Raw genomic sequence first — 13,150 nt, 5'->3', positions numbered from 1 at the left:
GATAAAATCCATCGTTATCCTTTCCCACTTCCATTGCGGGATCTCGGGTTGTTGAAGTAGTCCGGACGGTCTTTGGTGTTCGGCTTTGACTTTGGAACATGTCAAACACTTGGAAACATAAGTAGCTACGTCCCTTTTGATGTTCGGCCACCAATATAGTTGTTTAAGGTCGTGGTACATCTTATTGGCACCGGGGTGAATCGAGTATCGTGACTTATGGGCTTCATCTAAAATAAGGCTTCGTAGGTCCCCATAACTAGGCACCCAAATCCTTCCGGCGTAATATCGGAGTCCGGTCTCCCTAATTTCGAATCGAGAGACGAGAATGTTCAAGAGCTCGTGTGAAAGGTTTTTATCCTTGAGAGCCTCATCTTGGGCTACCCGAATTTGGCTATTAAGGTTTGTGTGGATGGTGATGTTTAAGGCTCGGACACGAAGAGGCACCGCTCTTTCTTTTCGACTTAAGGCATCGGCTACTACATTTGCCTTCCCGGGATGGTAACGAAGCTCGCAATCGTAATCGTTTAAGGTTTCAATCCACCTTCGTTGTCTCATGTTTAGTTGGTTTTGATCGAAAATGTGTTGGAGGCTTTTGTGGTCGGTAAAGATAGTACTCTTGGTCCCGTAAAGATAGTGTCTCCACATTTTAAGTGCAAAGACAACGGCTCCGAGTTCGAGATCATGTGTCGTATAGTTTCGTTCATGAATTTTGAGTTGTCGAGAAGCATAAGCAATGACTTTCGTTCGTTGCATCAATACACACCCAAAACCATGTTTCGAGGCATCACAATATACAACAAAGTCATCATTGCCTTCGGGAAGTGACAAGATAGGAGCGGTGGTTAGCTTCGTTTTCAAGATTTGGAATTCGGATTCATGTTCGGTCGCCCAGATGAATTTCTTTCCCTTGTGAGTCAATGCGGTTAGAGGACGTGCAACCAAGGAGAAGTTTTCGATGAATCTACGATAGTACCCGGCGAGACCCAAAAATTGACGAATGTGAGTAGGAGTAGTAGGAGTCTCCCATTTGCTAATGGCTTCGATTTTCGTTGGATCGACTTTAATACCTTGGTCACTTACAACATGACCAAGAAATTGAACTTCCTTTAACCAAAATTCACACTTGGAGAATTTGGCATAGAGTTGTTCTTGTCTTAAAAGTTCAAGCACAAGTCGGAGATGTTGTTCGTGCTCTTCTTCATTTTTAGAATAGATCAATATGTCATCGATGAACACAATAACGAATTTATCGAGATACGGTTTGCACACGCGGTTCATAAGATCCATGAACACCGCCGGTGCGTTAGTGAGACCAAATGGCATGACAAGGAATTCATAACTACCATAACGAGTTCGGAAAGCGGTTTTGGAGACATCTTCCCCCTTAACCCTCAATTGATGATAACCCGAGCGGAGATCGATTTTCGAATATACACAAGACCCTTGTAGTTGATCAAAGAGGTCATCGATGCGAGGAAGAGGATATCGGTTCTTAACCGTCAATTTATTTAGTTCACGATAATCAATGCACATTCGTAGGGATCCGTCTTTCTTTTTAACAAACAAAATCGGAGCGCCCCAAGGTGAATGGCTAGGTTGGATAAAACCACGATCAAGTAGTTCTTGGATTTGACTTTGCAATTCTTGCATTTCAGATGGAGCGAGTCTATATGGTGCACGCGCTACGGGTGCGGCTCCCGGAATAAGATCGATTTGGAATTCAACCGGTCGATGAGGCGGAAGACCCGGCAATTCGTCGGGAAATACATCGGAATAGTCGCTAACAATTGGCACATCATCGATGTGCTTCTCATCGGACTCGACTTTCTTAACGTGAGCAAGGATCGCAAAACAACCCTTACGGAGTAGTTTTCTAACTTTAATACACGAAACGAGGTTGAGTCCGGTGCAACTCTTATCGCCATAGACGATCAAAGGTTCACCATTCTCGATAGGAATTCGGATTGCGTTAAGATCACAAAGAATGTGAGATTTCGTTTTGACTAACCAATTCATACCGATTATTACATCAAAGCTTCCTAGTTCCATGGGTATCAAGTCAATTTCAAATTCCTTACCCAAAATGTTCAAAGTACACCCCCGGTAATATGTGTCGGCACTTAAGAGTTTTCCGTCGGCCACTTCGATGGAATAAGTAGTATCTAAAGGGTGTGGTGGAGTGCAGAGGGTAGGAGCTAAAGTCTTGGACACAAAACATTTATCGGCACCCGAATCGAATAAGCAAGTAACATAAGAGTTGTTGAGAAGAAACGTACCCGTGACTAGTTCATTGTCATCTCGGGCTTCCTCGGTGTTGATGTTAAAGGCTCGGCCTCGGTTGTTGGGGTTGGCTTTCTTCTTTGGGCATGCATTTCTAAAATGACCCGTTTGACCACATTCGTAACAAGTGCCCGTCTTTGGTGCATTGGGCCACTTTCGAGCAACGGGTGTGGCACTTTTACAATCGTTGGCCTTATGACCAACTCCTTGCCACCGGTGGCAAATTAACTTGCCACATTCACCAAAGTGATGTTTGTTGCATTTGTTGCATTTGTTGCAAAGAGGTAGGTTCCCGGCATAACCCCTCTTGCCGTCGTTGTTGAAGGGCTTTTTGGTGAAGGTGTTGTTGTTGTAGTTGGTTGATGGAGTGGCTTCCCATTTCCTTTTGTTGCCACCCGACTTGTCCTCGGCCTTAGGAGCCGGCACTACGATTTCGTCAACCGTTTCAATTAGTTGGCGAGCCATGTTCATAGCGGCTTGATGAGTAGTGGGTTTGGATGACATCACCCCTTGTTTGATGCTTTTTGGAAGACCGAGCATGTAGAGCTCAATCTTTTGAGATTCGGGGTTAACAAGATTAGGACACATCAAGGATAGTTCGGCGAAGCGTTGATTATAAGCTTTAAGATCGTTTCCGACCGCTTTCAAAGCTCTTAGTTCTTCCTCAAGCTTTCGGGTTTCTTCGCGCGGAAAATATTCAACAATCATCTTTTCCTTTAGATCGGCCCAAGAGAGGGCATGAGCTTCATCGGTACCCACCGATTGAACATAGGTGTTCCACCATGTTAGAGCAATTCCGGAGAAAGTGTGAGTGGAGTATTTGACCTTGTCTTGATCCCGGCAACCGCTTATGCTAAAGACGGCCTCGGTTTGTTCAAACCAACGAGTAAGCACAACAGGTCCCCCGGTTCCATCATAAGTGTGGGGTTTGCACCCCATGAAAGCTTTGTGGGAGCACCCTTCGCTAGAGTTACCGGCTCCTTGGTTGTTGTTGTTGTTGTTGTTGTGGTTGTTATTATTATTGTTGTTGGATGAGTGACCGGCCATGGCCGCATCTACGGCGGTGGCTATCATCCGTTCGAGAGCTTGTTCGGGAGTTTCATTGCGGCGTACACGACGAGGAGCCATTGTTCCTTCAAGACACAAGAATATCATTGATTAGTATTCTCAATAATACTAACCGTGATATAGAATAAAGATAAAGAGAAGTTTTTCCTCGACTCGCCTTAAATTCTTTATGTCATAATGTCGGAACGTTCATATGAGTCACCGTAATATAATCCCGGAAATTATATTACCCTGATTCATATGTGCATTCGACATCATTTCATATAGTCAAGGTGGCGCGTCAATCAAATTAAACAACGTGAGATTAAGATGAACTAAGAGTAGATATGAGTAGAAGCGTTCGAGTATAAATGCACAAGTAGTCAAGTAATTCCTACTTCAAGTCTATATGCCGGTTGTAGTCTAGACTCACCAATGTACCCTATGACTCGGGGTTGACACTAATGAACTCTAAATCCCTACAACCAACGCTCTGATACCATCTGTAGCGACCCGACCAAATCATCATTGACGGCGCCGTCTACTTAGGTCCCGTTACGTGGTCATAAGTCTTTAAAACAACGTTTGACCAAAAGATATGTCGCATTCATTTCAAATGTAAAGGTTGTTCAAGTTTACAAGAATAGTTCCACCACAAATTACGATACAAAGTTTTAAGTACAAATGAAACTTATGCGACACAATTTAAAAGTATCCAAAAGACGCTCCATGTATGCATATATACTCGACATCCAATGCAAGTATCAAAATAATGAGCGGAAGCATGTATCATGTATCGTTCAAGGACCTGAGAAAAACATAGAAATCTGTCAACGAAAACGTTGGTGAAATCATAGGTTTAAGTAAGTAAGTACAAGTGAACCACAAGATTTGCATCAAATAAATAATAGTAATACATTCCAAAAGTTTGTTTCACGAGCACCCAATTATCAAAGCTTAACATTCCATCCATTGTATACCCCATCCATAGTGCTAGAACAAACACTGATTCTCGAAAATATATTTCATCCGTAGACGGTAGCGAACCGTCAAAGATGAGGGTTGTCAACCCATATGGCCATATAACATAAGTTCTCGCTTACACCCGGCAAGTGTAACTAATGATAATCGAATTGAGGATTTTTGTTCTAAACTCGTATGTAGAATGTTTGTTTTCCCGTTCTTGTGTTCACTTAGTTCAAAAGAATCGTTTATGTTTTCTCATCCCAAATATAAGTTCAAAAAGAGTAAAAGTGGGACTATGATCTCACCTTTGATTGCAAGAGTGAAATAGTACTTCAACAAGTAAACGTGCAAAGAACAATGCTAGTCTCGACCTAAACAATTAGGTTGTATCAATAACGATAGTCACGAAGGGTCAAAGATGTTCAATTAGTCCTATGGCTCAATACGACTCGATTAATATAGCATGTGAAGCAAATTGTCAAGTTTTATGCAAGATACAAGTATAAAAGCATGTTAGGAAGATTGCATAATTAATTGGTTAAGTTTGACAAAAAGTCAACTTGGTCGGGTCAAAGTCAACGAAAAAGTCAACATGTTCGGGTCGGGTCCCGGACAAATTTTCCATGCTAATTATTCATATACAAGTATATTAAAACAAGTTTCATGTGAATCGGAGGTCGGTAGCTAGTCAAACATTTCACGTTAAAAGGGACATGGAGGTCAGAATCTGTCCAGGCCATTTGGCGCGCCGCGCGGGGTAGGGTGCGCGCCGCGCGACCTGTAGTTCAGCTATTTTTCTGTCTTTCAAACTATGCACGAGCCAAAACCAATTCTAACACAATTCTTGACCCGCAAACACTTATAACGCCTATCATACATCGTTGGAAAGGTATTTTGACGAGGAATGCAACTAAACACATATCATTAATCAAACTTCCACTTATAACAACCAAAAACCGCAATTAAACATTCATAATCAAAGTTCAAGTTCCAAAAACGCATTTTATGATTCGGGCAACCAAATTACATGTATGTTATGCCGTTTCGAAGGTAATCAAACACACATTGCAACAAAACACTTAACAACAATATCTCATAGCATTTGACGCATCAAAAGTTCATGTAAAGCTCATCAAACCCTAATCCAAGTTCTCAAAATCATTAATCATGTTCTTGGAGTTTCCTTAATCAACCTATACATCAAAACGAAGCTAATGATACTAGTAACACTTTTAAAACATGCACTTTAACAATCTAACAACATTTGATCATCCAAAATCAAGGATTTAGCAAGTAATTTTCATATTGAACTAGTTACGCCAAAAACAACGAATCGAGCATACAAATTACATACACGACATCACAATGAGCCATAGACACTAATTAACAACTTTATAACTCAAAAAATCTCAAGAACACATAAAATTAGTGATTTTAGAAAGTTACCCAAATGAGATGAAGTTGGTATCAAATTGAAGAGGATGAAGAGAGGATTCCAAATATGTAGTTTATTTTGTTGTAAGCCTCCTAGATCGAATTTAGATGATGATTGAATGAATTTGGAAATTGGGTGTGTTCTTGCTAGAGAGAAAGAGAGAGAGAGTGAGAGATGGTTGAATGGTGGTGATTGGGGTAGACTAGGTGACCTAGTCAACTAGTTTGCCCCGTGTCAATTTTAGTCCCTCGAGTTTGTAGTCGGGTGCGGAAAATACCTAAACGGAATATTTTAAAACGCGTATTAACGGGAGATGTTATAAACATATAACGGAGTTTAAATTAGTATAACGGAAAAGAAAACGGAAAAAGGTGGGATGTTACAGAAAGAATTCAAGGTAAGATATATGAACCAATTCATCCATTATGTGAACCATTTTGATATTTCATGGTTCTAATAGACGCATCTAGCGGATGGTCTCATATTTGTATGTTATCAAGCCGTAATATGGCATTTGCAAAGTTTCTTGCACAAATTATTAAATTGAGAACACATTATTCTGATTACACCATTAAAAGGATGAGACTTGATAATGCTGGTGAGTTATCATCTCAAGCATTTAATGATCATTATATATCTACAGGGATTGTTGTTGAACATCCAGTTGCTCATGTGCATACACAAAATTGGTTTAGCTGAATCAATAGATAAACGCTTACAGCTAATAACTAGACAATTGATAATGAGTACAAATCTCTCAATATTTATATGTGGACATGTAAATTTACATGCTGCGACATTAATTCGCATTATACCATGTGGAAGTCGTAAATATTTTCACTTAATACTTGATTTTGGCCAAGAGCCAAATATTTTCTACCTTAAAACATTGGTTGTGCAGTGTATGTTTCAATTGTATCACCACAACACAATAAAATGGTTCTTCAAAGAAAGATGATAATATATTTTGGATATAAAACATCTTCAATCATAAGATATATTGAACCCATGATGGGTGATGTTTTTACAGCACGTTTTGCTGATTGTCATTTTAATAAAACATTGTTCCCTAGATTAGGGGGAGAAATAAAAATAAAAAATAAAATGATGCTTCATGATGTGAACATCAATTAAGGTATATTGAACTCGCACAAAAGAATGTGAAACGAAAGTTCAAAAATAATGCATATGCAAGAACTTGCAAATTAATTACTTTATGCATTTACAGATATAAAAAAGTGACTAAATCATATATACCAGCGATAAATGCTCCAGCTCGAACTGAAATTCCAAAAGCTGGCAATAATGTCACTGTTGAGTCTTTGCCACGCATCAAACGTGGAAGATCAATTGGTTCCGAAGATAAAAATCCTCAAAAAAGAAAATCAGCTGATAATGAGGTAAGAGAAAGTGTTCAAGAAGAACCACAAATCAATATTCCTTCTGCAGAGGATATTGATAAATGTAAATACTAAAATTGCGATAAATTATGCAATATTATGGAACCGAAATGAAACTAAAATCTCTATGAGATATTTTCATATAATGTTACAATGACATCATGAATAAAGATGATGATCTGGAACTAAAATCTGTCATTGAATATACAAAATGGACATGATTGAGCTCAATGGAAAGGAGCAATAAGAGCTGAATTAGAATCGCTCGATAAAAGAAAAGTTTTCGGATCAATCGTTATCACTTTTAAAGATGTGAAACGTATGGGATACAAATGAATTTTTATCCGAAAAGAAATGTGCAAATGAAGTTACAAGGCAAAACTAGACTTGTAACTCAATATTTCCCACAAAGACCAGAAATGAATTAGGAGGAAAAATTATCCTCCTGTAATGGATACAATTACTTATTAGATACTTAATCAACATGGTAGTTATTTAAATGCATCTCATGAATGTTGTTACTACTTATCTGTATGGATCACTTAATAGTGATATATATGAATATACCTAAAGGGTTAAGGTATCATAAGCATCTAATGTAAAACTCAAGGGAATATATTCCATTAAATCACAAAGATTTCTAAGTGGGTTTATACAAACGGGACATATGTGGTATAACCGATTAAATGACTACTTGATAAAAAAAAAGGGTATAAATATAAACTTATTTTGCACGTATGTTTTATAAAAACAATGTTCGGATATGAGATCGTAGTTGTTTATGTCAATGTTCTTAACATCATATGAACAAATAAAGAGATCTATGAAATCATTCAACTTCTAAAGAATTATTTTGAAATGAAAGATCTTGAAAAAACCAAGTATTACCTTGGATTGCAAATTGAGCATATGCCTAATGGTTTACTTGTACATCAAACAACTTATACCTAAAAGATTTTAAAACATTTTTTTTAAAGACAAACTCATTGTTGTTAGATCACTCAATATTGACACTGATCTATTTCATCCCTGCGAAGATCATGAAAATTTTAACAGATCGGAAGTTCTATATTTTAGTGCAATTGAGGTTCTTATGTATCTTATAGATTATACAAGATCTGACGTTTCTTTTGCAGTTAATTTGTTGACAAGGTTCAGCTCAGCCCCTACCAAAAGACATTGGAATGGGATCAAACAAATAGTTTGATACCTTCGGGGAACTACTGATTTATAATTATTTTATTCTAACAACTCGAAACAAGATTTGTTTGGTTATACAGATGCAGATTATTTATCCAATCTACATAAAGCTAAATCTCAAAATGGATATGTATTCCTAAATGGAGGCACCGCAATATCATGACGTTCTCAAAACAAACACTTGTTGCAACATCATCAAATCATGCCGAAGTGATTGCATTACATGAAGCTACTCGGGAATGATTTTAGTTAAGATCAATGATACAAATCATTATTGATTCTTGTGGACTAGAACGCTATAAAAGCGTAACAACTATCTATGAAGATAATACAGCTTACATAATACAAATGAAAGAAGAGTATCAAAAATGACAGAACAAAACATAAGTTTGATGGAAAAGAATGGTATGTTGGTAAGGCTCAGAAAAGACTACAAGAGAATAGGAATTGAAACAAGGGTTTGAGCAAACCATGAAGGAGACTGTAGACAAATCACAGGGGCTAAACTTGTACATAAAAGATTTAGATGATACAGTTTCAGATGAAAACCTCAGATTCTTCTCATATACTCAAGATCTCGTAAAAGACAACCAGATTAAAATGAGATACGTTCAATCAACAACTCTGCTGATCTTTATACCAAAGCACTGCCAACTGCTATTTTCAGAACACACGTTCATAATATTGACATGAGGCATGTTCAGAAGATGTAACAACTCAGACGTTGCCTACTTGAGGGGGAGTCAACTCTATGCTGCACTCTTTTTCCCTTAGCTAAAGTTTTATCCCAATGGGTTTTCTTTAGCAAGGTTTTTAACGAGGCAGTACTAGTTATTCTCTAATAAAATTGTCATCCAAGGGGGAGTGTTATAAAATATCTAGATTGGATGTTAATTTTATTATTATTATATTTCTTGCATAGTAATATTTTATGCTATAAATAGACATGTATGGTAGCCATTTAAGGTGCACAATTTCTCTTGAAATATCAATATCAATATTTCTTCACTCCTTCTTCTCTCTTTTTCTCTCTTTGTTCTTATAACCATTAAAGGTAGTTATAAGCCTACTGAATTATAACAATAATAACCATATGTGCACACGATAAATAATTAAAGATTAAAGAACCTACAGTCAATGTTCTCTGAACTCAAATTCCTACAAATCTACAATCCCATCTGCATTCTTTTCAAAAAAAAAAAAGATAGTGGAGTAGTAGTGTACGAGTGTGGATCCTTTAGGGAAACAAAATCCTAAAACCAAGCTGTAAGATAAATAAATAAACATAAACATAAACATAATTTCAAACGAATATATACGTGTCAACTGCATATCTGTTTTATTAAGGTTGGGTTCTAGTAAGACATGTTAATGTAATGAGGGAATACATCCAAAGTGATAATGTGGATATGATATGAACATACAAAACTTTACATGTAATGTAATCGATGTTTATGAACCGACAAACGGGGGATCCTACCCTACATATTGGCAGTTGATTCTTTGATTTCTTCCAGAGAAATGACCTGCATATATTGAGGGAGAGGTTATAAACAGTTTGGTAGGACAGGAAACAAAATACAGATATGGAAAACAGATCGATTTAGCAGGTTAATAAACAAATGGATTGCAGGGTTGTGGGTTCAAGCCTCACTTGAGGCAGTGAGATGTAAATATTCGTGATTTCGTGTGTAGATTGTAGGTTTGCCTTTCAAAAAAAAAACATATCTTCTAATACTGTGTGGGTTGGGTCGGCTTGGGCTGATTCAGTTCTTTTGATTTTCAATTTCCTGTTTTGTTTTATAAGATAAAATGAAGATTACATATGATTACAAATACTATATCGTTACAGTGAGAATCTAAATTTAGACAAAGGAAAGGTTGTACGCAATAAAACATTAGACACATTCAAACCTTACAGTTTAGCTACATCTTTTGACTTGACCAAATTGAGATGAAAAATTACACAAAACGACCTAAGTAGTTAATAGTTACAAACCTCCTACTAATTTTTTTTTTTTTTTTTTTTTACAATGATCATTACTTTAATAATTTATGTCGTCAATAATATTGATAAATTTGATATTTGAAATAAAAAGGGAAAACAAAAGAGTTGGCAGAATGGCAGGTAAACCAACCCGACTCCTTTGAATCGTCAGCCAACTTGCCGAACACACCTTTTACGCTAACCCATAGTGTTCGTGTAACCTCTAAGTTCTGATTTAGCAAGATTCATATTAGTAAATAGTAATTACTCATTTACTAGTACAAATTATGCTTTCTTCGCGTCTATATTACAAAAATATCAAGATGGTACTACCTGCTCGTCCCCGGCAAAATCATTATCAGGAGTGAGGAAAAGCATGCAATGACACTCCTTTCTGAGAAATAAGAACGCAACAAACATGATCAGCTATATAAATCTTTGCTACTAGAAAGCTTATAAAATCTGCAACTCCACACGAAAACTAGGCAAAAACATTATTGTAACACCACATGTTCAATATCATTACATGACTTTAAAACAAAAATATATCATTTGCAGCTTCAGGTAAAGTTTATGTTGCTTATATATACATTTAAAATTTAAGTAAAACTAGAGGCACAAATACCAACAACGAAAGGTAGACAGTTAGTTACCTTTCTCTCATGGGAACACAAGGGCAATTCCAAAAGCCTTGTGTTGCCTCAGCTGCTTTGTCATCATAGTGCCTATTCACAAACAAATCAAATATTATCTAAAACATACAGAAATGCATTCAGTTTTATTAAGAGATCCCTAGAAGGTGAAATAGCAACGATTGAACAAGTACCTGCAAGGGCAAAGTGGTGCACCCAATGAATCTTTGTGGTCTGCTAATCCCTGTACCAATAATATAGGTCAAAAACTTAAACTTTGTAGCAGAACATTAAAAAATCATGCACCTATTACAATAAGACCAAAATACATCCATTGCATTATTATGTTAGTTATCTTCCTGATATAATCCTATCAGCTCTAACTATAAAAATTACCACCACTATCACAAGACTAAACTGCATTATCACATAATTGATTAGATTCCACCACCAAATCATATAAGGGAGCCAAGTAATCTACCAGTGCATTTCATATTTTAAACAATAATAATATATAGAAAATAGAAAATTTCTACCCAATGATTTTAGATTCCACATGAAAGCCTAAGATAAGCATACATAATTACATATTCATTGTAAACTAATGTTTATTTAAGATCATGCCAATCCAATAGATAATGTAACTCTATGTATTTATCCACCACTAACTGAAGGAGAGGGAGGAGCAGCACCACTCTTACCACTACGAAGCTCCTTCCCTATAGTCTCCTATTTGTGAGAGAAAACAAAAATAAAGGATACGAGGTACACTCCTTATGTCCTATTTATATAGGACCACTTTTTAATATCAAGAATTTAAAATTCCATATAAAAAAACTTGAAAATCACTTTTTAAATACGAGAGTCTAAAATTATCTTGTATACCAAATAACTTTAGTATTAGGTTTCTGATTGCATTATTAGTTCCAGATTAACTTAGTGGATGGTAAAGTGATTAGATATCAATTAGAAGACATGTATATTGATCTTTATTACATGCCAACATAATATTGTAGTATTCTGATGGTTTCAAAAAATCTTTGCTTCGTTCTTAGTTGTCTACAGTGTCAAACAATAACCCATTGGCCATTTCAGCTCCCATTCTAGTGGTATCTGTATCAAGTCAGAAACAACCGAACATCTACTATTCGTACACAACAAGCTAAATGGTAGGAGTAAACATATGTTGATTAGGTCAAAGGGAAAAATATGCAAAAATGTAACAACTTAAAGCAATCATAAATATATATATGAACAAATATAACAAAATGATTCATAACTCTGTAGGTCAAAAAAAGGAGTGTCAATAAAATCATTGCTGTAAGCAACACAAACAAAATCCTGAAGAGGAACACATTCATATTCTCACATGAGATAACACTAAGATACAAATATTACCTTGATAACTACAGAAGTAACACTCTTGTCGACGCAAAAATATGTGCCAGATTTACGAGCATACTGCTCTGAAAATTTCCTCATAATCTCAACAGACTTATCTGAAGGTTCAGCTGAAAAAGAAAATATCAAAAAACACCATCTTATCAATAAGCAACAAAATCATAGCAGCGACAAAACTTTTATGCTCTTTCGAAACTAAACCTAATTCAACTACATCCTCAATACAGATATAAAAACATATGATGTAATATTATGCTACTTATAAGCAGCATCAACTAAGAGCCACATAACTTACAGTCCTATGAGTTACAAGTATAAGCTTCAATTAATAGGTGAAATAACAGTTTCTGCTTCTACTAAACAATTAGTAACAAAATGAACAAAACAATAGCAATATTAACATTAACAATTGAACTATAATTATACTCATACTAACAATTAAACTTCATAAATTCACACAAAATAACATTGCTAGGGTTTTAACGCAAAATAAAACCAACTAGACTCGATCTATAAAAGCACGCGTGGTTATAAATTACCTTTAGCGACGACGCATCGACGGAAACGGAGGTTTGTAAGAGGAGAGGATACACCGAACGCGACGGCGTAAGATGTAGTTGCTGGTAATGCTCTCATCACGCTCATTATCTTCCGAATTCGAACAATTTGTGGTAAGAACAGTAGGATTAACAATATCTGGAAATGAAGCGGAAAGAGAAGCTGTGGATCATTGACCGTAACCTATACATACATGATTGTGTATGTATATGATGATTTGGCGTAACAGGAAAGATCTTTTCGA

At 36.4% G+C, this 13,150-nt stretch overlaps 1 protein-coding gene across 1 annotated transcript; it reads right to left on the bottom strand.

The window, feature by feature from the left end:
- Window positions 1-9,644: 9,644 nt before the first annotated feature.
- On the bottom strand, window positions 9,645-13,150 carry LOC139857361 (ferredoxin-thioredoxin reductase catalytic chain, chloroplastic-like). Its single transcript, XM_071846104.1, has 6 exons — window positions 12,888-13,150; window positions 12,346-12,458; window positions 11,142-11,191; window positions 10,969-11,040; window positions 10,649-10,709; window positions 9,645-9,854 (listed from the first exon to the last, which is right to left on the bottom strand). The coding sequence occupies exons 1-6, from the start codon at window positions 12,991-12,993 to the stop codon at window positions 9,810-9,812; spliced, it is 447 nt and encodes a 148-aa protein (XP_071702205.1). The 5' UTR covers window positions 12,994-13,150; the 3' UTR covers window positions 9,645-9,809.

Source organism: Rutidosis leptorrhynchoides, chromosome 7 (genome assembly GCF_046630445.1).
Source record: "Rutidosis leptorrhynchoides isolate AG116_Rl617_1_P2 chromosome 7, CSIRO_AGI_Rlap_v1, whole genome shotgun sequence".
Taxonomy (NCBI): Eukaryota; Viridiplantae; Streptophyta; class Magnoliopsida; order Asterales; family Asteraceae; genus Rutidosis; species Rutidosis leptorrhynchoides.
The sequence above is the reverse complement of the archived record's forward strand: the minus strand, read 5'-3'. Positions and strand labels throughout refer to the sequence as shown.